Raw genomic sequence first — 25,964 nt, 5'->3', positions numbered from 1 at the left:
TTTTTGGAATAAATGTACAAGGTTGAACAAACAGTTTGTACTAAATATGTTTATTTTCACACGATTTGTACATCTTTGCATCGGGTTAATAAGAGTCTTGTGTTATAAACACTCATCTTTGATAATCATCTGTACAGTTTTTGCTTTGATAAATAAAACAAAACTGGTATCGTTGAGAGAATTGAGAGTTTTTATTTCTGGTTTGTTTAATGGTTTCCTGTTCCATTTTTTTTATAGCCCCCCCCCCCCCAATTAAATTAAACCAAAAAAAAAAATTCCAAATACGGTAGATTATTCAATATATGTTGAATGCATGTTAGCCCATCATTTCAAAGATTTTATCAAGGGCAATAGAATATAAAAGCCATAATTAGTATTTTTGGCAAAATTTAAACACTGGAACCAATATTTCGGGGGAAGTCTTGGAATGTAATTCACGGACCCTAAATAACATTTGTGCACTTGCCAAACAAAATCAAATAACTTCTTTTGAGTCAAAACTAAAAACAAAAACAAGGTAAACCTTACTTTTTTTTTTACCACCACATGGCCCAAAACTGACTTGACGCAACAAATTATAACAAAATATTTACAGGCAAGTTTTTTTTTCATCATGCCTGTAACCTGAAAATTCTTTTTATTTCCCTGAGAGAAACTATACCCTGTCCCCTGTTTAGTTAGTATAGAAATATAACATGGTTTGAGGGTGGAAAGTCAATATTAACTCCCAAGGTATTGGAAGTTGGCAAACTAGTTCCCAAGTCGAACTACATGTAGTCAAGAGAACTAGTTTGCCAACTTCAAATATGTTATATCTGTTATAATATGATATATTTGTTTTACTATACCTCATACATATTCACCAGTCATGAATCAGTTATCTTGGCAAAACATTGCTCAGTGTGTGTGAGCTGCCATCTATTCATGTAGCTAGGACGATGTTCGTGCATGCGCACGTGGTCATTCACACCGTCGATCGTGGACGTCCTATTGTCCTTCTTTTGTTTGTACTCTTTCAACTTTTTAGGATGACTCCCATATGTTTTGTACACGCTCCAATCGCAGACGTATGCTGGGAATCGTGGATTGCTGTGTAAAGAGCATGCCATGCGATGGTCGACTGTGCAAGCGTATTTATGTATTTACCCTGTGCGTGAACCCTCGCGGGTGCACTTGGTAAATAACAAAACTAGCGGCTGACACATGATGAAGAATGGACTGGTAAGAATTCAAATCTTGCTTAAAAATATGCAATGCATGAGGTATAATCACAATCAGAACTCAAGGGTCAAACTACTCATACTCGACAAAGAGTTTGAACTTCAACAATGCCCAAACCCAAATGCAAACCACATTTTTGTGGATATGGCTAGAGCACTGGACTATCAGTCCAGAGGTCCTTGGTTCAAGTCCCGCTAGCTGGTATTGACAAGACCCTCCCTGACCAAGAAGTCAAAGAGTTTACGGATCTTGTTGACATCAATCTTGATCAGATTGCGGGCTTGCTTCAGCTTGAGATGACCAACCCGCTCGCATTCATTCTGGAATACCCGTTTGTATTCAAAGTAAGCTTCAGGGATGATACGAACCGTAGCACACAGCTGTGGAGTCAAACAAGATTTGATATTCAATATACCGGTATACTGTACTGTTAGAAAGACATTGACTGGAGCAGGGTCTGAACCTTCAGTATATTGTACTGGTACACTACCAACCGAGTTACTAGCTCTATGTTGACAGATCAAGATTTACTGCTTTGATCAAAATCTTTAGCTCATAAAAAAGTTTAATAAAATTGTAACAATTGTTTGGTTCCCTGAGGATAAGAAATACCACAGCACTGTTTCCCATGGTGGTGAGTTTGGTGGTCATTCGTTCAATCATTTGTATAAACGTTTATTTCCATATTGCCGAAATCACAATACATGTACATACAGAGTGAGGTGGGGTTAGTTGGTATTTGAGTGGATACAGGAGGAGTACTCCGTTTATCAGATAAGGATTCACATGGTCAAAAAGATATTTGAAATATTTGTTAATGATTATGCAGGTTTTTTACTCGTGATGAGAACATTCAAACATTAAGTCATCGTACTTCTCTCTCTTTTTCGTTGAGTTTCTCGTAGCCAGCAAAACCAGTCAGATCAAGAGGTGGGGCTGACTTCCGTCCTGCAAGTATTAAACATTTATCCAAATTTATAAAATATGAGATATTATCATCTTTCATTTGATATTTATTGATGTAATGACTTTCTAACCAGATGGAGTTTATTCGAGTTTGTGAGCTGCAAAAATAAAAAATATCACTGCAAAATTAAGCAGTGCAAAATCAAATCAACCTGAGATGTCAAAGACAAGTTAGATTTGCTTACCTCCACAGGGTAGGATAGGCAGCAGCTCAGAGTGGCCTGCATCACTGAAAAACAGAGGAAATATTTAGCTGACTAGAGAAATAAACACTGAACATGTGCAAAGAGCTTGGGAGTCCATGTATGGAATGTGATTGGCAGAAAATTGAGTGATCGAGTGTAAAGTGTTGAATCTGTACCCACCAGTTCTTCTCACAACAATCCTCATACAACTCACAAACAAACAAAATAACAAAGTAAATCTAAATACTTTGTCAGGCAACTGATGACCTGGTAGACTAGTCACGTGTAGCAAGTTATTTGATTACTTAAGTCCAAAATTTAGATTTATTTGATTTACTCCAACTAGATGACCGAGAGCATACATCGTCATACACAAATCCTTCCAAGATGTAGACTTGAGATCATGTACAGTGTACATACAGATTGATCCGAGTTGCCCACTTTGTGTGATTAATGGAGTGGCTTTGCACCATGCTGGAAGTACCCTGCTAAGTTCCACTGGTACTCCACACAATGCACTCATCTCTAGTGATATGCAATAAGTGCTTTACAAAATCAATTTCTGTCACTTGAAGACTCAAGTCACATTGGCAAAAGACTAAGACTCAGTCTCGACCATCCTGACTCGGACTGGACGCAAATGACGCGAGTCACATATCTTTTGCCAAAAAAGTACATTTTAAAAACATAATTCTGATGTTTATTTTCCGAAAATAACGTTGAAGCATGGCATAGAAGATCCCCACCACTCCCAAACTAAGAACTTCCAATTGTTCAAGTTAAGTCTATCCATGAAACTGCTGCAAAGATTTTGGCTTACTGGAGATGATGCAAACTTCCATTTTGACTTAGAGAACTTCCGATTTCTTACACTAGTGCCTGGCGAAGCAGCCATTGCCTGCATGCGATGGGATCTTGGCTGGTTGCCAAGACGTCGTTAAGATGATGAGTCTTCTCTCTCTTGGCTCGCTTGGCTTTTAGTCTGTCATACATCCGTGCACCTGCAGATGTGTAAAGGAGGTTAGGTACCAGAGGAATAAGTTGTTTTCTTGTCTGAAAGGACTTTCAGGACATTATGAAATTTTGGACTGAATTGATAGAAACAGGCTTGAAATATAAATCCTGTCTACAGAGCCCACAGAGCCACAGGGAGTCAACACTCAATATACTGAAGAAAGACACATTCAGATACAATGTTTGTTTTCTTCCTAACAAGGTCCTTGCAAAAATACAACCTTTTGTCCGTCTCCATAAAATATGACATTGTTGCCTCACCTATCATGTTTTTGATCCCATTTGATCGATACTCCTGCAACCTGTCAATTTCAGTCTTCAAATCAAGCTCATCTGTCGGGGAAAAAAAACAATTCTGGTTTTGTTTACTTTTTTAAGAATAATCCATAATTCACTGCGTAAAATAAATCACAAACACACTTTCTTACAGTTATTGTCCCCATCAGCCCTTAAAGGGAATATACAACATTTGCAAACATCGAAAAATAAAACTACCAAGTTTTTGCGAAATACCTTAATTGGACGTTGGTAAATGACAGTCTAAAGCATCCTGTAAAATTATGGCACCTGGTATACTGTCATTTTCAAGAAAAGTGGTATTTTTGTATCAATTTCCAACGCTGATCGGCCGATCAGCGTTGGAAACAACTGGCTTTTTTTCAAATACTGGCCCCAATTGACTATTGCACTTGTTTGCAATCGATTACAAACCTATGAACGGGTACGAGCCAGCTAGACTGGTTCCCTGACCTTACAATTCCCCAATGTATGTAAACTGCTCTGTTTCCTCTTATATGGAGTCAGGGAACCAGACTACAGGTAAATGATCGTTTTTCTCGGTTTTTATAGCATTTTCGAACCCAAAACCTCCAAAAAGTCAGTGTAACTATATTTGCTTTATATTTCCAATCCCCCAATTCCATCCATTTCTGAAAATTACAGCAAAAGCAAATGATGTATATTCCCTTTAAAGAAAACAGCGAGTCAAAAAAATGAGATGACCTTTTCTAAACTTTATACACTAAAATTAAAATTCCACATTTTTCCCAGTTTCCCATGAAGTGAATGATCCCGTTAATGACTTTTACTAGTCTTTCCCAGTTTCCTGCACTCACATATTAAGCCTTCCAGTAGCTTGTCCTGTGCTAGCGGTGTGTGTAGTCTGGCCAACGGTTTGAGTTTGTTGATCAGGCTACGGACTGCCTCTGTGTGAGTTCTCTCTTGCACTGTAGACAAAGGAAAGAACAATCATAGTCCACCTTCTAGTTATTAAATTAAATTGTAAAGGCAGAACACTACTTTCCTTATACTTACAGTTCTGTTTCGCCAGATTAATCAAGCCGAAATCTCTGATGATCCTAAAATAAACAGATTTGAAAAAAAAACCAACAATTTTAACAACTGTCTTATGAGTCAAAGTGTATGAACTCCACATTCGAACTTGATGTTTGCTCATTTTTGAACTCATCAAATTTATATATATGTGAGAATGAATGCTTTACTATTGTATTTGAAATCATCAGGCTGAATAACAACCACTCCAAATCTTGTCGACTCACTTTTTCCTTCGCTGTCTTTCCTTTTTCCTGGACTGGTGGATGTCTACTGCAGCAAATTTCAGTTCTGAAAAAAGACAAGAAAAACCATGCAATCACTGACTCATTGTCTGGCAAACCCTTTGACAATAGGTACCAGGCAAAGGCAATATGGTATACGCCATGATTGCTCGCTTGCTTGGTTTGTGCTATTGAACCCATGACTGTCACTCTTGTATATGATGCTACTTGTTATTTCAAGAGACTTACCAGTTAAGAGTTTATCATCTTCATTGTGGAAGTAAATATCTCTCAGATCACATTCAGCATAATTATCATATTCCTAAAATAAAGAGAAAAAACAACAAGGTTATACATTGTAATACATCTGAAGTGTTGGAACCCATTTTGTTTAAGTATTGGAACTTAGCTTGTTTTTTCTTTACTATTAAAGGAATTTGTAATTTTTTTTAGCTATAAGTCTAAACACTACTATAATTTGATTGTTTCTGAACATTAAAAAGAAGCTTAATTTTAAAGCATTATTCATTTTAAGCCTTAATTAGGGGGGGAAACCAGATTTTTCTGTGCCTTGTGTTTAAAACCTAATTAATTGCAAAAAAGAGATTAAAACAGACAATACAAATTATTGTTCAGCAAACAATTCTGAACTGTTAGGTTTACCGTGTTAAAGTCCCCTCTTGCAGGATGGTAGCCAGCCATATCAATGGCTTTCTGGGAGTCTCTGATTGGTCGAACTGGATCCTCACTCCCTGAAACAACCAATCAAAAGTGCTGTTAAAGAGGAACACTCAAAGAAAGTAAATAAGTGGACTTATTACAAGTCTGGAGTCCAGACTTCATTCACTGATATTGTTTTGGTTGCTGTGGCCTTGAACAATGCTTTCTTTCATATTGTTCGATTGGTCAATTTCTCAGGTACCTGTAGAAACAGAATGAACATATACATTGTGTAGTACCTAAATTTGCAGGTGTGTAAATATTTCAATGAAGTTGACCCCAGGTCAAAGGTCATAGGTACTTACATCGACAGGGTATAGCCTTAGATTGGCTTGGCTTCATCTCCTCAGGAAACTCTGTAGAAAAATAGGAAAACAGCTTAATAAAGTTTCACTCATAAAATCAAACAAATTTAGTGTTCCATTAAAGGAAGCATATTTTCAATATTCATCCATGCATGGTCTTCACACCTTGGAGCCAGTTGGGGTGAGGACCATTAGTAGACTAGTTGTTGAATCATGACGCATGCACCCATAGCAATGTGTGAATGCCCTTCAAACGATGGTCAAAACGTCATCACAAAATATCTTGATCCTGGCTCCCTACTAATGCATGTGGCTATTGGTACCCTACGATGCAATTGTGCCCCATTGGTTCCAAATAGTCCACTAGAGCAGTCCAACCATCCTTCACTCAAGTGAAGCTAGTCAAACTATGGTTAACTGTAGTCCTCACTCCAGTCAAACTATGGTTAACTGTAGTCCTCACTCCAACTTGCTCTTGGGCTTTTGTTCTAACAAGGAAACTGATGGCTTTTTGAAACACCGACTTCATCACCAGCTTTGGCTCTATCAGTTGCTTCAGAATCATAAATAAACCTTTGATGTCTAAACCAAATACACGTTTTCTAAACTTCGGCCTGATGTCTGAATGAGAACTTGAGCCTGTACTGAGAATCTTTTGAAGCAGAAACTGATGACAAAACTAAGTTCTAGTAAAACTGGGACAGTCTGTCACTAGCCAATATGCATGACCCATCAGGCCGGCGTTTATCTCCGGTTTCCTTGGCATTAAATGACAGAGAATAATTCTATCCCACACCCCCCCCCCCTTCTTCCTGGATGGGATGCAGGTTACTCCCCAGGTAATGCCAGTACCCATACTCCTGGGTGGAGAGAGGCAAGTGGGGATGAAGTGGCTTGCTCAAGGATACAACATGTGGTTAGCAGCTGGATTCAAAACCCTAACCACCAGGCCACACTAGAAAACCCCTCAGGTTGCAGGCCAGTAAATCGGTCCGAAATTGCCTACGCCGGCCAAATCACAATTTGCATGCCCTCAATTTCTTCAATATTTGAGCATATTGTAGGCCATGAACTTGAGGGTTTGTAAAAAATATGGGTGGAAGCTGTGCACAGGACTGTGAGCTTGTAGTGCAATTTGGATGAAATTGGGGCCCTTACAGCGCTCTATTTTGCAATGGAGTGTAGGCATCGTTTTTCAAAATGGCGATGGGCTTCAGGACTACTTTAAGGGGTGATCATCTTCGGATGTTTCTTCTAAAAGTCATCAGTTGACCCCCCGTAAATTGAAAAGAAAATGAAAGCTGATGAAATAAGCTTGAATTTGATGTGCGTCTCGAACACCTTGGAGAGTTGTGAGTATTTTTCCCGAATTTCTGAATTGGGAGCATTTATCATTGGGGTCTATGGAAGTTTATTTACTGGTCTGCAACCTTCACATAACTCAACTGGTGACCTTTGACCTTACCAGGAAACGGAGGCTTGGAGCTCTCAACGAAGATCTTGGTGTAGTGTTGCTCACACTCATGTCTGCTCCGCCCTGGAACCTGATTGGCTATGTCCTGCCTGTCATTTGCATATTCATGAACAAAAAGAAATATCTATTGAAATGATGACAGTTTCACACAACTATCTATGTTTTGTTCGGTATGATTCATTTTTCTGAATTGTTTAAGGTACCAGTTTCCGATCCCACAGTCTCCAATAGCATCCAGTAGTTTTGTTTCGTCTTTAGCGCTCCACGCTGAATCCAACACAGGAAATTCATTAGTCTGAAATGAAAATGAAAGGAAAACTGACAATGTCAGAGTCTCTATTCTGCTGTAAGAGAAAACCTTAGGATAGTGACACATGACTGCTGGTTCTATAATAAAAACAAATCTTGATCCCCTATCAAGGTTTATCTGCAAATCTAAATGCAACGACTCTGGGTAAGTACCAGTTTTTGACATGGAAAGACCTAAAGCCACTTTTCAGAAAAGGACAAAATGATGAGAATCAACTTACGATGATGTCATAATCATGGCTGCTTAGATGTTTGCTGTTCTCCCATCCTTTGGAAAAGCACTACAGGAAAGTAGGAATATAAACATAGAGTTAGTACGTCAAATGTTTCCTTTCTTAAATTCTTTTTCCGGATGTCAATTGTTATTGTTAGTGTCAGAAATGAGCAAAATCTGTCAGACTTTTGGGCAAAAAAATAAGTCTTCCCTGTGCGAGTTTTTGTTTGTTATTGGTTACTTAAACACTAGAACAGGTTAACTGGGAACCATTAAGTTAAAAATAAGTACAAAATAAAATAATTTTTGTACTGTAAACACACAATTTTTGGGGTCAGCCTAATAAAGGGAGAGTTGGTGGAGACAACCAGGAGGGACATTCTAACTCATCACCTGACGCTCACATGAAGATACCTTTGCTTTGTGCCTACCTAGAAAATATACATGTAATAAGTCATGTGTGCTTAGCAAAATACACGCACAGACCATGTACAGGCATGCAGTGTGCACCTCCCACTGGTCTTTCAAATGTGGCCACAATGCACTATCTACTGCTGGTGCATGGTGTCCATACTGCACACAGCAGCTTACGATGTCTGGCTTTAGGTACTAAGACTACCAGTAAGTGCCTGGCTGAGGATTTTTGTTATTGTTTAGTTTGAAGTTTAAGAACACTCACATGTAGGCAGATATTGAGATGAGGAGGACCACAGATCACGCATCGGATGTAAGGCTCAATAAGATAGGTTGAACAGCCTGGGCATGGTGGCTGATGGTCAACGGACATGTGTAGATGATGGAAGGCAAGGGCTGAAAGGAAAAGAACCAGGCTAAGTTAACAATCATGGTGTAACAAAAATATTTCCTATTCAGGAAAGAATGTGGCTAATTGCGGTATCCTGCACAGATGTAGGAATAGTATTGCATCAATCCTCAGTTTTTGGAGAAAAAAAAATATTCAAGATTTCAAACACTTTCAGTTGAAAAAAAAAACCAGAGAAAAAGACATCTGATTATATCAGATTATTTCCTCTGTTCACAAGCTGTAAACCATAAATGGCACAATTCTATTTCAAGTGCAAGGATCAAAACATGATGTATACCCTGTTGTTAATGTTCTTGTCAAGTATTATTACCCCCAAAATAGGTTTGGTTTCAATTTTTTATAGACCTACATGTAGCAATACAAAGGTAGGCCTATTCAGTTTTGTACAAGACATTGCACAAAAATCAGCCAAATTTTAGTTATGAAAAAATTACAGCACAAATTTGAACTCTTTGCAGCCCAGGGTAGCTTGGTCTCTGGGATAATTGAAAATGCAGGGACTGGGAACCAGTCTAATCAAAGAGTGGATCTTTAGGCCTAGAATACTGACATTAGCCTTGGAAAGAATGTTGCATCCTGGTGCCACATTTTTCATCATACATACATGTAGTCTCAATGAAGGTCAGTCATTGCAAAAATGTTGAAAAGACTGGGACGGAGAAACACTTCCAATTTTGTGGGAAAATTCTTCGAAAATGCTTTCGACTTGTCTCAATCAATAGACTTTGTACACAAAGAAGTGGCGTCTGGATACTACATTCTTTCCCTAGCCTTTTCAGATGGTTGAAGATGCCCACATTAGAAAACAAGTTTTGTCATTAAATAAAAACATATGACTACGGGTTAAAAATAGAATAGAAGAAAAGGCCATGCACTGACAGTGACAATGGGGGCTAACGAAAAAGGCCTACATGTACATCTTTTTTTAAACATGTTTAAAGCTACAGTCCATCACTTGCAGCTATCCAAAAAGTAAATGACGTAAGGCCAAATTGAAAAGCAAAACATGTTTGTTTTTTTAAAGGGAAGATACAACATTGGCAAACATCGAAAAACGACATGATCAAATAATCACGAAATACCTTACTGGATTGTTAGGGAATGACAGTACAAAGCATCCTGCAAAATCGTGGCTCCTGGTTTGCTGACATTTTCAAGAAAAATGGTATTTTTTCAACACTGGTCGGCCGACCAGCGTTGGAAAAAACTGGCTTATTTTCAAAAGGTGCTTCTAATTTTTCATATTTAGTTATTCCGCATTTTCTTTGCAATTGATTACACACCTGTGAAGGATGCAAGCCTACCAGACTGTAGTCTGGTTCCCAGACCTGACAATTATTCCCGACGCTCACGTCTAAATTGTAGGTCAGGCAGCCTCCGTGGCTAAAAATAAACATGACGACATTGATGGCCCTTTTTCAAAGCTCAGCTTCATTTCCGATTTCACTTTATCACTTATAGCTTTTAATGTTCTGATCAATTTTTTTAATAAATCACTTGCTTCGTAATATTGTAACGTAAGTCTCGAGCGGTAAGGGTTTCTGGGGAACGTCAACTTCTGTTTAGTTATTCCACACAATAAATAGACGATGAAATGTTCTTCTTGATTTTGATGATTGGTTTATTCTCACTCTTGAACTTACACAAATCACTAGGTTTTGTACTAACCTGACAATTCTAATGATTCTTATTCTAGAGCACTGTCTATCGCATACAGATCCTTCCTGTAAGACCGCCAGACGTGAACTGCCGTAAACCGCGCGAAATAAGCCCGCTTGGCACATCTGTACAGGAGCTGATCATGCAGTCATCACGCGCGCGCTGTGCATCACGCGACCCCCAAAATAGCTGCCGAAAAACTAGGTCACTGCACAGCGCCGCCAGCGGCCACTCCGCCACATTACCCCCACCTTTAAGAAGGTGATGTGTCCTCACATCATTTAACTGCTTTTACGTCAATTTCATGCAACGACAAAATAAACGATTTTTAACACTTGACAAAACTTTTAAGTCTGTACATTTCAAAACAACTACAAAAAAATAAAACATAATTCTTAAACTTCTCTTTTAGACATAAACAAAAATGCACTAGTTTCTTTTCTTTTTTTTTTTTTTTTCAGCTTCTCCTTAACTTCTCGTCCGATTCATCTTTGGCAACTTTTAATCTTTGGCAACTTTTACTGCTACATTTTAACAACAGCTTTTAAACACTCTTCTCAGGATAACACTTAAACAATTACTTTAAGCAACAAACTTCAAAAACTTTAGAGGTTGCTTAGAAAACAAAGATAACCCTTAGAAAAATGGAACTGTGTTAGCGATCATTCGTAATCGAACTTTTCGGTCACTACGCGTGATACGACTGTGGCACCATCTAGTAGCTCCTTGATGGTGCGCTCCTTGAGCACTCGTGCCTTTGATGTCTGGACTGCCACGTCTCGATGAGTGGGCAGGAAGTCGTCTTCCGTCTGCTCTTTCGGCTCCTCTATGATGTGTCTCACAATGAGCGGACTGGTAGGGGCCCTCGTTGCGGTGTGGGGTCTCTCAGGTGGAGCAGGAGGGAACAGTGGGAGCCTCTTGGGGGAAGGGGGAACCGTCAACTGCTGCAATACAGGCCTTGGGCCGGAGAATGGCAGCTGCCGGATTGGGCTGTTTGGGTGGATGCTGAGCACGTCGGGATCTTTACCAGGGGTTCTCGGCACTTCATCTGTCTCGTCGATTGACGAGGACTGGTCTTTATGGGCGAGCTGCCAGTGTCTGTCACAGTCGTGCTTCCTACTGAATTTGATGGGGCAGTAGGGACAGGCATACCTCTCTCGCTTCTTGAGATGTTGCTCCTCCACGTGGCGGCGTAGTGTGGCAGATGAAGAGAAGCTCTTCTGGCACTCTCCGCATTTCTGTTTCCTGGGAGAACGGCTTCGCTCCCGACCCTGGCTTCGTCCACGTTGGTCCATACTTATCACTCCTGCAAAAACACAAAGAAGCAGAGGAGAAACATTATGACCACCTTGTTCGAATGTTAGCACCACTCTCCATAACGGTCTGGGGGTTTTCGTTTTCGTCTGCCATGTGGGTCATTTTCATTGATTTTGGGCTCTGGCTCGTCATTGTGGTCTGCTGGTAGTACTTGAGCATCGAGTTGACTAATCGATGGTTCCATCTCGGTACTGAAGTCTGGGTAAACTCCTACATCTGTCTCATTCATTTGGTCGGTTTCTTCGGTGTCATTGTCTTGGTCTCCTCCGGCGCTTCCCTGGCGTAAGGGTTCTACTTGCTCGTCTTCATGGACTGGGATTTCTCCAGCTTCCTGTTGGGTCAATGGTTCAGAGTCTGTCCTCCCATTTAATAGCTCAACCTCCACTCACTGGCCTCTTCCCTCGCCCCGTTGACGCGAGAGCCAAGATTTGTCTACATCTCCATGGAACGGCTTCAGGCGGTTGACATGGATTACTTTAGGTTTGTGTCTGGGCCCTCGTTGCATTCTTAGGACCACATCACTTAACAAATGGGTGACGATGTAGGGGCCATCCCACTTCGGCTGGAGCTTTGGAGATAATCCCACCGTCTTTGTTCCAACTCGTGCCATGACAGCACTGCCAACGTCGTACTCAGCCTTGTCCGCCTTGAGGTTGTAATGCCGGCTCTGGTAGCAGGCGGACTTCTTAAGTTGAACTCGAGCCGTCTCATGGGCCGATTCTAGCCTCTCTCTGAGCTCATCAACGTAGTCTGATGCTTCAGCATGTCCCTTCTTCGGTAGACCACATATCACGTCAATGGGCAGGTCCACTTCCCTCCCAAACATCATCTTGTTTGGAGTAAGGCCGGTACTCTCATTAGGGGAAGCTCGGTATGCCATCAAGACTGAAGGCACATATCTGTCCCAATCCTTTTGATTAGTTGCGACATACGAGGCGAGCATTGCAATCAGTGTCCTATTGAAGCGTTCCACCTGCCCATCACTCTGAGGGTGGTATGGTGTCGTGCGGGTCTTATCGATGCCAAGTAACTCGCATAATCCCTTAAAGACCTTACTTTCGAATTGCCGACCTTGGTCACTATGTATTTGGCGAGGCACGCCGAATCTACTGATGAACTCATCAACAAGGGCACGGGCAATGGTTTTAGCATCTATGGCAGGAACTGGGTAGGCTTCGGTCCATTTACTGAAGTAGTCAGTCACTACCACAATATAACGATTGCCACCATCTGTGACTGGGAAAGGACCAGTGATGTCTATTGCAATCCTCTCTAGCGGCACACCGGAGATTTGCTGCTTCAATGGTGCCCTTTTTCGTTTCTGCGGCATTTTTTGTTTAGCACACTCCAAACACCTCCGGCACCATTTCTTGACACTGTCTAGCATCCTCCACCAGTAGAAGCGAGCCTTGACCTTTTCATACATTTTTCGTATGCCTAGATGGCCTCCTGTTGGAGCGTCATGTAGCTGCTTGAGGACTTCTTCTTGCATCTTGTTGGGAATAACCAAAAGGTAATGGATCTCGTTGCCAGTATCATCCTCCCACCTCTTTTGCAAGATTCCATTTCGAACACTCAGCTGGTCCCAGGCTCCCCATAAGGATTTACATCGGGCATTCTCTGCTGAAACCTCTGACCATGGCGGTCTCGGATCTTTGGATTCGAGCCAGTTTATGAACTTATTCAGGACAGGATCCTCTCTCTGTTTCTGCCTTAGTGTCGAATTCGAAATCCCCATCAACCAATTTGGTTCAAGCTCCTTGGCCGCCTCTCTGATCTGTTCCTGTAACACATGACAATGATCTGTATCATCCTGGCACTCATCAGGGGTAGACTCGGCCGGAGAATCTGCTGTTGCCTGTCTTTTATCTTGCCCGTCTTCAGTGTTAATCCTAAGTGGCTCCTCCCAGTCTCCTGGGGAACGTTTACACTGTCGGCAAGGCATCCTAGACATCGCATCGGCATTCCCGTGTCTTCGCCCGGGACGGTGCTCTATCACAAAATCATATTCGGCCAACACCTGAAGCCATCTTGCTGTTTGTCCCTCGGGGTTTTTAAACCCCAACAACCACTTTAACGCCCCATGGTCGGTTCGAATCCTGAACTGTCGACCGTACAAATAAGGGCGAAAGTGCTTCACATGGTGTACCAAGGCAAGAAGTTCCTTTCTGGTCACACAGTAATTTCTCTCGCTTTTACTGAGGGAGCGGCTGGCGTAAGCTATAACCCTCTCGACTCCGTCAACACTTTGAGATAGGACGGCTCCTATGCCGAAATCACTGGCATCAGTGTCCAAAATGAAAGTGTTCGTGGCCGTTGGGTACGCTAGGATTGGCGATGAAATAAGGCGGTGTCTGAGTTTGTCAAACGCTTCTTGGCATTCACTAGTCCAAACAAACTCACGGCCCTTTTCGGTCAGTTTATGAAGAGGACTAGCCAGTTCAGCAAAAGCAGAGACAAACCGGCGATAGTACGAGGCCAGTCCAAGGAAACTACGGACCTCATGAACATTCACTGGGACCGGCCAGTCTTTTACTTTCTGGATTTTCTCCGGGTCTGTGTGCACTCCTTCGTCAGAAACAACATGTCCCAGGTAAGACACGCGATGCTGGAACAGATGGCACTTTTTCGGTTTAAGCTTCAGTCCTGCTTCTTTTATCCGTTCAAAGATGAGTTGTAGCCGTTCCACGTTTTCTTCAAATGTACGACTGTACACTATGACGTCGTCTAAATAGACCAGGCATATCTGCCACTGGAGACCTCGTAATGCATTCTCCATCAGCCTTTCAAAAGTTGAGGGGGCGTTACATAGCCCGAAAGGCATCACCTCAAACTTGTACAGGCCACAGTGAGCAGCAAATGCCGTTTTCTCTTTATGTTCTTCTGCCATCGGTACTTGCCAGTACCCGGACGCCAGGTCGAGAGTGGAGAAGTACCGGGAGCCAGCCAAGGTGTCAATCGTGTCGTCAATGCGCGGAATAGGGTACGCGTCTTTGCGTGTGATAGCGTTCAGCCGCCGGTAATCCACGCAGAACCTTACGCTCCCATCTTTCTTCCTCACCAGGACGATTGGCGACGCCCATGGTCCCGTTGCTGGCGTGATGACACATTTCTCCAGCATGTCATTTATCTCCTTCTCGGCCACCTCCCGCTGATGAAGGGGCAATCTCCTCGGCTGCTGCTTAACAGGAGATGAACTTCCGGTTTCAATACGGTGCTGAACCTTACTGGTTTTTTACCAATATCCCCTTCCCCTCTCGAGAACAGCGCCTGGTTCTTGAGCAGAAGTTTCTTTAACTGGACCTCTTCTGTCTCGTTCAGTCGAATTGCACTTCTCTGAAAAAGGTCGTCCAAATGTGGGGGAACTGGTCTATGTTTGTCTGCGTGATCTCTATCACCGTCAACTGAATTAACATTATTGATTTGCTCTGAATGTACTTGGTCATCTGCACCAAGATTTGGCCCTACTGCGTCTACTGTTTGGAATGTACCTGCCGTCGTTCCTTTGTAGATGGTCACATGAGTTTCTGTTGGATTCATAAGTCTTACTGGTACCGTTGCCCCCTTGGTACTGACCAGTGAGGGAGCCAACAGGACATTATTTCGCTTGACGAGGCTAAGAGCTGGCTCAATCACCCCATACGGCACTCCTCTCTGATCTTCGCTGAATTTTCCCGCAACTACCATTTCTGTCTGGGCTGGCACTACCACCGTCTCACTAACGGTCACTCGACAACTCCGGAGTCGATCAGAAGTGTCCCTAAGAGGTAACTCTATCCCTCTCCACTGCAGACTATTACTGGTAATATCGATCGAGCAGTTTTCCGATCGTAGGAAATCCAAACCAAGGAGCACATCATTACTTATGTCAGCGATAATGAATTTGTGAAACACTAGGTGACCACCCAACTCAAGCTCCACTGTAGCTTCTCCCGAGACTGCCAAGCTCATGTCATTTGCAACATTCACTTCAACGTCAGTACTGGTTATGCTGCATTGTCTTTTCTCTGACCATTTCTTGACGACTCTCTCGGATATAATTGACACGGATGCCCCTGTGTCAAGTAGAAGTACTGCATCTACTCCATTCACACATGCATCAAGGTACAATCCTCTACCGACGGCATTTACATTCCCTATCTGTAGATCGCTATTGGGCCATGTTTTTACAGCTGAGTCTCGACCCCCTGGCTCAGCTCCTAACAGTTTCCCTGATTATCGATGGGTTGGGACTTTTGGACGTTCAAGGACGCTGGTGTACTGTCATCACTTGTTGTCAGCAAAGGACAGTTTCGCTTGATATGGCCATACTCCTCGCAATGATAGCACCGGGCCCCTTGCCGTCTGTCCTCCGGCCTCCACTTGGCTTCTGTCTGTTGAGCTGCTTCTTAAGCTCCCATATTTGGTCCGAAATGTTCTTCATCTGTTGCTGCCAACCTGCTGGCTCGCTGGCACTGATGACCTGAATTGTTTCTTCTGTAGTGACCTGCCTCACGTTGGCTTTCTTCAAGTCCATCGTCCTTCGCTCTTTTTCAGCATTTTGAAGGGCTTCCAACTCAACTGCTGCTGCTACAGCTCCGTCAAGTGTCGTTGTTCTCATCTGAATAACTCTTATCCTGATGTCGCCGTCCGCCAAAGCATCTAAGAAGTGGTCTCTGCCCATATGATCTTTGCTTTCAGCAGGTAGGTCCACGTACACTTTTTCCACCAGTCGTCGAATCTCCTCAGCCATTTTTACGAGGTTTTCTGCAGGTTTCTGCCTCCTATTTCGGAGCTGGGCCCGGTAAAGTTCCTGTCTCCCCAATGGGTCAAAGCGTGCTTGCAAAGCTTTGACTAACTTCTGGTAACCTCCAGTTGCATCTTTGGGCATTGTACTTAATACCTGTTGTGCTGAGCCAGTCAACAACACAGCCAAAAACTGTATTTTGTCCTTTTCATCCCATCCATTGAGCTCTGAACACAACTCGAAGTGCTTTAGGTAGGATGGCCATGATGTCTTCCCATCATATCGGTCGGGTTTGATCAAAGGTCTGTTCCTCTCAGTCCGCTTGTCATTGATCTCGGGTTTGACCAACGTCTCGTCCTTCTTCGGCAGTGTTGGCTTATCTTTAGGGGATCCTGGGTCAATCTTAGCCATGTCATCATTACTTCCAGGCTCTGGCGGGGAGACATCACTTCCCTCCTTGGCGGATTTCGCTGGTGCAGACGAAATTTCACTGGCTTTAGCTGGCTCTGCCTTTGTCTGCTCATGTCCAATCCCGTCAGACAAAATGTTTGACAGGTTAACGTCGCTCACTTTTGGCATGGAATTCTCTTTTCTCCGGACGCTGGAGACATGACCCATTGCTAGTGATCCGACCATCCGTGTCGATGAACCCTCAGGTGGCTGGAGTGTGACCTTGTATCTCCGTAACCCATGCACCGAATCAGGTATGGTTATGAATTGGTCCATTGGCTCTGGCGTTGTCTTTGGACATTCTTCTTCCTTCTTCACAGTAGGAGGGGACAAAAGGCTTGAGTTCGCCAGTCTTTCTGTCCATTCTGTTTGTCCATCAGCTGTATTTTTAGGGACGATGTCCCCATCAATGCTTGCATCGGCCGTGCTCAGTTGCCGAAAATTCATTGATTCTGTCCCACTGGAATCAATCTGGCGTGGGGCATGACCTGTCTCATGACGCTCATCAGACTCACTGGTAGACTCCGCTAGCTTTATTCTACTGCCCCTGGGTGCCGTCTTTCGCAAACTACTGGTGCGTTCCAGTATGCTCTTTGAGATTGTCTCAATCTCCCTGCTTACTTCCTGGTACCTTTCCTCCAGAAAGCGATGCCATGCCACTAGGTCTGACTGCGGGGACGCCATCCTACCTAAGGTAAGTGAACAAAATACACTAGCCTAGGCCTAATACTAAAATAATTCTCCGGCCGGCTGAACTCTATACAGACAGTCTGTATACGTTCTGTATACGTCTTCCGTACGGTCTTTCCGGGCGGCTTTTAACACGTCTCCGGCCGGTTCCGGTCTTTTCAATAAGTGTCCGGGCGTCTCCGGCGGGCTCTGGTTACGTGGGTCTTTCCGAGCAGCTTTCCCCGGCGGCTATCTGTTCCTCTCCGGGCGGCTATCTGTTCGTCTCCGGGCGGCTTTCAGTCCAAGTGCCTCGGTCTACACCACTGACACAAGACTGACAAAATCTCTGGAAACTGTATATCGGCTCGGTTTACACCACTGCGGAAGGCTTGAAAAACCAATCTGACAAACAAATCGTCAACAGCAAAAATACAACAGAAAATATCCCGACGCTAGCCACCAATGTAACGTAAGTCTCGAGCGGTAAGGGTTTCTGGGGAACGTCAACTTCTGTTTAGTTATTCCACACAATAAATAGACGATGAAATGTTCTTCTTGATTTTGATGATTGGTTTATTCTCACTCTTGAACTTACACAAATCACTAGGTTTTGTACTAACCTGACAATTCTAATGATTCTTATTCTAGAGCACTGTCTATCGCATACAGATCCTTCCTGTAAGACCGCCAGACGTGAACTGCCGTAAACCGCGCGAAATAAGCCCGCTTGGCACATCTGTACAGGAGCTGATCATGCAGTCATCACGCGCGCGCTGTGCATCACGCGACCCCCAAAATAGCTGCCGAAAAACTAGGTCACTGCACAGCGCCGCCAGCGGCCACTCCGCCACATTATCATACAGTTGTGATACAGTTTGATATTTCTGTAAGATAACATTGACTTTTGCTGATCTGGAATCTTCAAAATTAGGCACCCAAATAGCACTGTTAGCTGGCGGAGCCGAATGAAGACCGAGTTTTGAAAAATCTTGGTAACGTCTTCAGATTCAAAATAGTACACAAGGCAGCAAAAAGTTCGCCCATACGATCCGAGCATATTTGATGCACAAAAAATCGTCGTTGAATTTCAAGTTTTTAAGTAAAAGCAATGAATATGATAATCGGTACAACTATAGAATGCAGGGCCACTTCACTCTACATCCTCGCCTCCGTACGGCTGCGTGGAGGCGTGGAGCCGCAGTCGACCTACCTCTCAGAATTGCGCCCTCTATCTGCGCGCGTCTCTGCGACTCCGCGCCTCCAGTGCCCCGTCGCCCTCCCTTCCTTTGCGAGGAAATTAAAAATGGATATGGTTGCTTCGTTCTCAAAAAAATACCGCCGAGAATTGCGCCCCCTATCGGCGCGCGTCTCTGCGACTCTGGCTCCCTGTCGGTACAACTATAGAATGCAGGGCCACTTCACTCTACATCCGCGCCTCCATACGGCTGCGTGGAGCCGCAGTCGACCTACCGCCGAGAATTGCGCCCTCTATCGGCGCGCGTCTCTGCGACTCCGCAACCCCGCGACTCCAGTGCCCCATCGCCCTCCCTTCCTTTCTTTGCGAGGAAATTAAAAATGGATATGGATGCTTCGTTCTCAAAAAAATACTGCTGAGAATTGCGTCCTCTATCGGCGCGCGTCTCCGCGATCCGTGGCCCGACACATTTACAAGCGCGCCCTCCCTTTTAATCCTTGATGAGAAGACAAGTGCATTCGCTGTACTTAGCACTTTTTGCAGGTTTGCATATTATTATATTGTAGCCTATTAGTACATGTAGGCCCTAGTATTACTCCTATCCTCACATCGCCGGCCTCGATCCACGCCTCCAAGCAGAAAAAAAAAAACTTGCTCCGGCGTGGCCCTGCATTCTATAGTTCCTCCCAATTATCAACTCATTAAAAAAAAGTACTAAGCAATAAGCAGTTAATTAAACCTATTCATAAATACCTGAGACCGTTTACGCATTCCAATCGGTCGAGAGCCCGTCACGTGGCCCGTCTTAAACGGATGATAAATCATGTGTAAATTGCCGTTTTGAGGGTGAAAACTGCAATCTAATGTTTTTGTTGGGCAATGTTGGGTTTTGGGGTCAATGACAGAATTGTGTTGCTCGACATATAAGGATAAGCTTGGACCCTACTATCGCCAGACCATGTCCAAATGTTAAAACGGCGATAAGTTGGGTCCAAGTTACTCGGACTAGGGCCTACACGCTTACACATACCATGGAGGAATAAAAATTCCTCCATGCACATACAGACATAGGCCCTACACTCACCTGGTCAGCCGGTCACAGTTTCGCCATCGAATGATGGAGATGGTGATCATTCATGTGTCAATTAAAAAAGAATACAGCAAACTCTTACCCATAATAACGAATCTCTCTGGTATAGTCTTAACTATATACACGGTGGCAGCTTATCAGATCTTTCTGAAGCGATCGCGACAATGAAATTCGTCGATTTCAACCCGTTCTAGCACTGCCACTATAGCGCAGCAGTAACAGCAGCAGTACAGCCGTCAACCACATTTTTTCTTCAGTGTCATCGACCGAGCGCCCTCATACGACAACGTGCGATGATTGTTTTTCCTCAGCAGCCACTCGAGTATTTGCATATCTGCACTCTGATTGGTTGGACCAAGTGTAAGAAACCCAGAGTGCTGTGATTGGTCGCAAGTAAAATTCTTACTACAAGGAACAGGCATCGAAGTACCCTTTTACCCTGGTATAACCACCTTATCTACTAATAACCACCTTATCTACTAATAACTGATATAAAGGCATTGGCAAATACGGGAGGGGGGGGGGGGGCAACAGGGCCATGACCCCCAAGTATTTTTTTTTACTAGTAGTGAAGACATCTTTTTGTCTTGAATTTTCAGGAATTAAATTAAAACGTTGCCTATCTCCCTCGTAAGCCATGAGCTACACATACCTTTTAACTTGAATATTACAATGCAGAAATAGTGCACAATACTATACACCCTTTTTGAAAAAAAAAATAAATCGACACTTCTTGCCCCCCCCCCAAAAAAAACCCAGTTTGTTCTGGATTCACCCTTGCTATAAGGGTGTACTTTCTGGTGAGGTCGATTGTAACATTACCCCCATATTCACAGGATATAATTGAATTACTTCAACGCAATAATACACCGCACAGTTATTCCTAATTTGCTACATAATTACTTTATTCATTCTTTATGGCAAGTTTTCCAATAAAACGTATTGCACTACACTGAAAACAGAACAGAAAAGTTACAACAAAATAGTTCAATGAAGTATACAGATCTACAGCAAAACACACACTACAAGTACGTTAAAATTGCACTAAAATGCGTCACATACATCTATATTAAGAAACTATAAATCTACAATCACATCATAGTAAATATATAATAAACACTATTTAATAAACATACATAATTACACAACAGTTTTGACTGAATAGATGGGATTTGCATAATGGGCGTGCCATAATATTTCAATAAGTACTTGTGAGAAATTAGGCCGTTTTCTGTTGCTTCGTAAAAAGGCTGTAAAACTTTTCAAGTATTGAATGAACAAATTACGTATGCCATGAACAGAGAAACTTGGAGAACATTTTCTAAATAAATAGAGTACAATTTGGCTGAATTTTTTAGGGCTTCTAGATATTCTCGTTACATACAATGGCTTCAAATAACTCAATAAATACATTGAACAAGCAATGGTAGGCTCGTCTTGTGACATTACTGAGCTAAACTGTTGTACTGATTCCTAGTCAGTGTGAACCTTCAGTTTCAATGTGTTATCCTTCAATTTGATCATTTATTAGGTAAAGTCAGGTCTAAAAAGATCACTTCAGTGTGAAAAGGGGCGAGTAAAACATAATTTCTCCCCCCCCCCAAAAAAAAAAAGTAAAGAAAATATTGTGCATTCTCACCAAAAATATCTATTAAGAAGTTTACATTTCCTTTAAGAGGGACAAATTAGAATCGATAGCAACCCATTTCGATATAACTTTGTAACATTTCCAAGCTAGAGCCCTTATACTCATCATCAATATCTTAATTTATGCACATTGTGAAAACCATCCAATGGTACTGCATTTGGGAACATACATCAGGTATTAATGACTTTTAAAGGTTCGAACAGTTTAACATTGCAGACTGAGTGTGATTCCTAAATTACATGATGCAAAAATGGTTCTAAAAAGATGGTATGTTGAGATGTAGACTTTGGATTACTGTTTTATCAACCTAATGTACATGCCCTGTTGTAGCACTTACAGCAAGTTATTTCAAATCAAGTCTATGATACAGTGAAAGGTTCTCAAGAAACTCCGAGATAGGTTGTGTTATTTGAACTTGGAAGTGTTGATGCTGATTATTGTTGTAAGAATCAAAGTTGTACTTTGGCAAGCCCTGTGGCATGCAAGCTACGAAATTACCGCATGTGATGTGTATGTAAATAAATGACCATGATTTGTTAAATCCTGAATATGTATTAATACTTATCTACTCCTTCACACACAATATACATGTACTAATTGTTGTAGACATCTTAAAATTAGTTAAGGTACTATTGTATTCAAAGTATTGTAACCTGTTACGAGATGTTAATGTTAATTTTTAAAACTTTATCAAAACATGCCAAGCAGTTACTTAATTTATACATTTTACAGCAGTTTTTATCAAAAACCTGGCCTTTTTGTTCTCAAGAAAGCACACACAAATAATCTGTAATTCTGTTCTGAAATATATACTTACTGCATGCAAAAATGTTCATATCATTCTAGTTTTCTTTTCAATCTCAGCAGTGATAACTGGTCACAAACAAATCCGACGGCAGACATAAAGAGAATTTGACATGTGCTAAGCTGTTAATTGATCTTTCATTTTCTGAACTCCTAAGAGATACAAAAATTGAGTAAAGCCTTACTGAATATTTTGTCCAACAGAATGTTAATCACATCTTGAGAAGTTTTCTGTTTCTTTGTATTAGCATTTCCTTAGTCTGATTTAACCTGACGTGTGATCTATGTCTTAACCACTATGACCAGATATTACATTCTGCATAAATGCATAAATTACGCACACGCCCACACAAAATCTGCATCAAATTTGCTGCGATAAATAAATTATTCATTTTCATTTCCATATTAATATTTACATAACATGCAATAGGGTGGGCAGTTAAAGGACGAAATTCATTTAAAAAAATCAGGTAACATAAGATAAATAAAGCTCATGTCCTATTTACACTTCTGTAAGATATCTACAATATATCTATACCCTCAATCTTTAAGTACGTGCTTATTCATTCATTATTCATTCATGCTTATTCATTTTTTGTGTACTCAATGAGTAAGTAGTTCATTTGCCATTTCTGAACCCTGTCGATCTAAGCAGGTAATATCATACATAAGAGACATCTACCCCTGTGTCAACATTTCAGGACATACAGTCGAGGCAACAAAATCAAAACTGACATTCTTCTTATTTGACATACGTGCCTTCGAAGAAATTTACAGTGCATCACTAACAGGTATGGACTGTACAAAAAACAGATGAATTTCATAAACTTCATTTACGATAATATCACACATCTGCTCTCCGAGTACTTCTGGTTTAGTACTATGATCAAATTTCTGTAATTAATTTTCTCAAACCATTCAAGTCTTCCTAACTGAGTCTTCAGATGACTTCAACTTTTCAGTGAGTCACAAGTCTTGCCAAGTCCATGAATGAGAATTAATTTTTTGCCTAAAGAAAACCTGTGAATCACGACTGAAACGTTAACATTTCAAAGACTTCACCAGGTAACTAAAAGATGTGAAGTACTTATATTAATGTCAGTACTGTGCCCTATTAAGTTTACTAAATGCCAGCCACAAATTGTGTTCGAAAATGTTACTTTTGTTTCACACAACTGTAAATTCTTATTTTAAAAATAAAGAGCTACATGTCCGACTAAAATGATGATAAAAATACTGTTTTATCAGCCCCTTGGAGGCCCCATTTTAGCACATTTTGTTTTTAATAATTAAAAGTTTCACTTTTAGGAAGTGGTACAGATGGACTGATGAAGTGTGTTTCATTAGACTCTTAAAGAAAAGTTTGTTGTTGGAAATATGTATTTAACCTAACAATAAAAAAAACTTTATAGCTAATGAAGGTACGATGTTGTTCTCTGAATCTTAGAAACTGATAACCACAGTAAAAAAACAACTATGTGCCAAAATATGAATGGTGATCTAGGGCCGACATTATTGCTTGTATTCGATAAAAATGGCATTCTAAGTAGCAATTTTATTTACTGTATTGGTTTTTGTTTTTGTTTGGTTTTATTTTTGGTATAAAATGATTACTTTTACTGTGTACAGCATTTGCTTCACTAGAAAGCTGGAGAATAAGCTGAAATGTTACAAGAGCTAAAACTCTATCTTTTCATCGATATTAATTTCTGTATTACAACTATTTAAAGCCACCTTCACACTTCTTAAATATATTTACAGAAAAATTCTGGATCAGGTAGAATGGGATCACACAAATAATGCTACACACAAATTGAAGTTTGTACGTCTTGATAATGGCGACCGTTTTGCATATTTTGTTCTTTCATGACTTTCTGTTGGAGACTTTTATGGTTTGATTTTAATGAGATGACGATACAGGCTCTGAACATACGTGAAGACGCACTTCCAATCTGGTTTGTTCTTCATCATGATCATGTCGTCAGTTTCCAACAGCGGCATGATATCGGCGTGCTTCCTGAGTGTATAAACAAGATAAATATTTGATGTAATCAAAACTGGTTACCGGCTAACAGTCACTTGAGGTGCACTCCTTGTGACTGGGTCCCTGCTGATACTGATGAGTAACACGTGACCTAACAGCACCAGATAAGTCTCAAGTCCCCAGAGTACCAGTTAATGGTACCTCTGGGAGACATTTTGTCATCAATAGTTATACCTTAGGGAGACACAGCTCTTATATTGAGAGACAAAATGTTACAGTCGCAAATAGGCTAGATCGATTGGTCCAAAACATAAATAAACTGAAATTCGTGGGAGTATGATAAGGTAAAATTGGGGTTAGGTGACATTAAAGATGGAAAAATTTTGCGCACAAGTCCATGGGAATGTCTCCCAAATGACCCATTTCCAGTAATCAGAAATAATTGTTGAGTAACAGGTCCTTAAACAAATAGTGCACAGTGAAAACGATAGGAACGTTAAACTACATAATATCAAAACAAAAAGGCCGAGTACAGAATCAGCCATTTCTTGTCAACACGGGGTACCAGCAGCTTGGGAATTGAAGGGGGGGGGCTGGTTTCCATTTGACTCCAGGGGGCGCTGTTCAAACATGTATGCATTCTCCACATTTACACATTTAGGCCGTGTTTGAATCTCATTTCTAGAGCTACTCTCTAGGTTTTTATATTACGTTTTGCTCTTCCCCGACATATTTTTTTTATAAACACTGTATACTCAGTGTTGTCCGAGGCCTTGCGAGAAAAACTTCACAAGCTTACTCATCAGGTGGAACTCGAACCTATGACCTCCTGCTTACTAGTGAGTGCAGACATCTTATCACTCGACCACCAAGCTTGCTGGTGTGGTCAGCTGGTCAGCTTGAGCCTGATATGGCAGTGGTACCGCAACCAAACATTTTAGAAGATGGAATTTGCGTCGGAGAGATGTAAATTGTTCTTTTCTTATAAGCCCTTAGACAACACAGACTATACAGTGTATATAAAAAATACATTGGTGAAGGGCAAAACCCTGATATGAAATTTACATTTCCCCGACACAAATTCCATCTTTTAAAACATCTCTAGGTTTTCCACAATTACAACTTCTTGGGAACATGCTCACAAAAGACATGGACATCCCTTTCAGATACATATTTATTTTCATAAGAAAACAAGACTCACTCAGCTGAATCAAATGCGAGGTCAAAGTTCTTCCTCCTGTTCTTCTTATCCAGAGAATCAAAGTCAAACGCGTTTGGGAAATGGTAGTGGACAATTGCACAGAACGCCATGCCATCCGCCCAGCTGGAGGAAAAGTTGGTGATCTGTACCTCCTGCCAACAACAAACAAACAAACAAACACAAACAGGGTGATAAATGGTAACTATTAATTATTGGATTCAAACCTGGAATCTACACAATCACACCCATCATCATCTATTTTTGTAACAATTAAACAAGTTAACCTCCAAAATCAAATGCTGGTTTGTGCAGTATTTTTTGACAGGATCACGCCATTATTACTTTACAGGGTGCCTGATATCCAAGGTTTATTTTTCTTACAAAGAATGTACCATAGGTTTATTGCACGGTGTTGGATTTCGTTGGATTCA

General features: G+C 41.5%; 2 protein-coding genes across 4 annotated transcripts in view; both read right to left on the bottom strand.

Annotated features, from left to right (window-relative positions):
• Positions 1-33: 33 nt before the first annotated feature.
• LOC119730699 (transcriptional adapter 2-alpha-like) lies at positions 34-20,072 on the bottom strand. Its single transcript, XM_038203701.1, has 16 exons — positions 19,979-20,072; positions 8,644-8,774; positions 7,972-8,031; positions 7,645-7,736; positions 7,433-7,530; positions 5,968-6,018; positions 5,606-5,694; positions 5,192-5,264; positions 4,946-5,009; positions 4,701-4,744; positions 4,502-4,612; positions 3,648-3,719; positions 3,244-3,373; positions 2,373-2,416; positions 2,096-2,169; positions 34-1,601 (listed from the first exon to the last, which is right to left on the bottom strand). Exons 1-16 carry the CDS (start codon positions 19,980-19,982, stop codon positions 1,416-1,418), a joined length of 1,323 nt encoding a protein of 440 aa, XP_038059629.1. The 5' UTR covers positions 19,983-20,072; the 3' UTR covers positions 34-1,415.
• Positions 20,073-20,780: 708 nt separating this feature from the next.
• Positions 20,781-25,964, bottom strand: part of LOC119730695 (smoothelin-like) — a 76,704-nt gene continuing 71,520 nt past the window's right edge. For all 3 annotated transcript variants that reach the window (XM_038203692.1, XM_038203694.1, XM_038203693.1), the window contains 2 exons: positions 25,534-25,685; positions 20,781-24,365 (listed from right to left, as the gene is read on the bottom strand). In XM_038203692.1, the coding sequence (XP_038059620.1) occupies positions 24,236-24,365; positions 25,534-25,685 (282 nt within the window). In that variant the 3' untranslated portion in view covers positions 20,781-24,235. The remainder of the gene's footprint in view (positions 24,366-25,533; positions 25,686-25,964) is intronic.

The sequence above is a fragment of the Patiria miniata genome, unplaced genomic scaffold (assembly GCF_015706575.1).
Source record: "Patiria miniata isolate m_02_andy unplaced genomic scaffold, ASM1570657v1 HiC_scaffold_22, whole genome shotgun sequence".
Taxonomy (NCBI): domain Eukaryota; kingdom Metazoa; phylum Echinodermata; class Asteroidea; order Valvatida; family Asterinidae; genus Patiria; species Patiria miniata.
The sequence above is the reverse complement of the archived record's forward strand: the minus strand, read 5'-3'. Positions and strand labels throughout refer to the sequence as shown.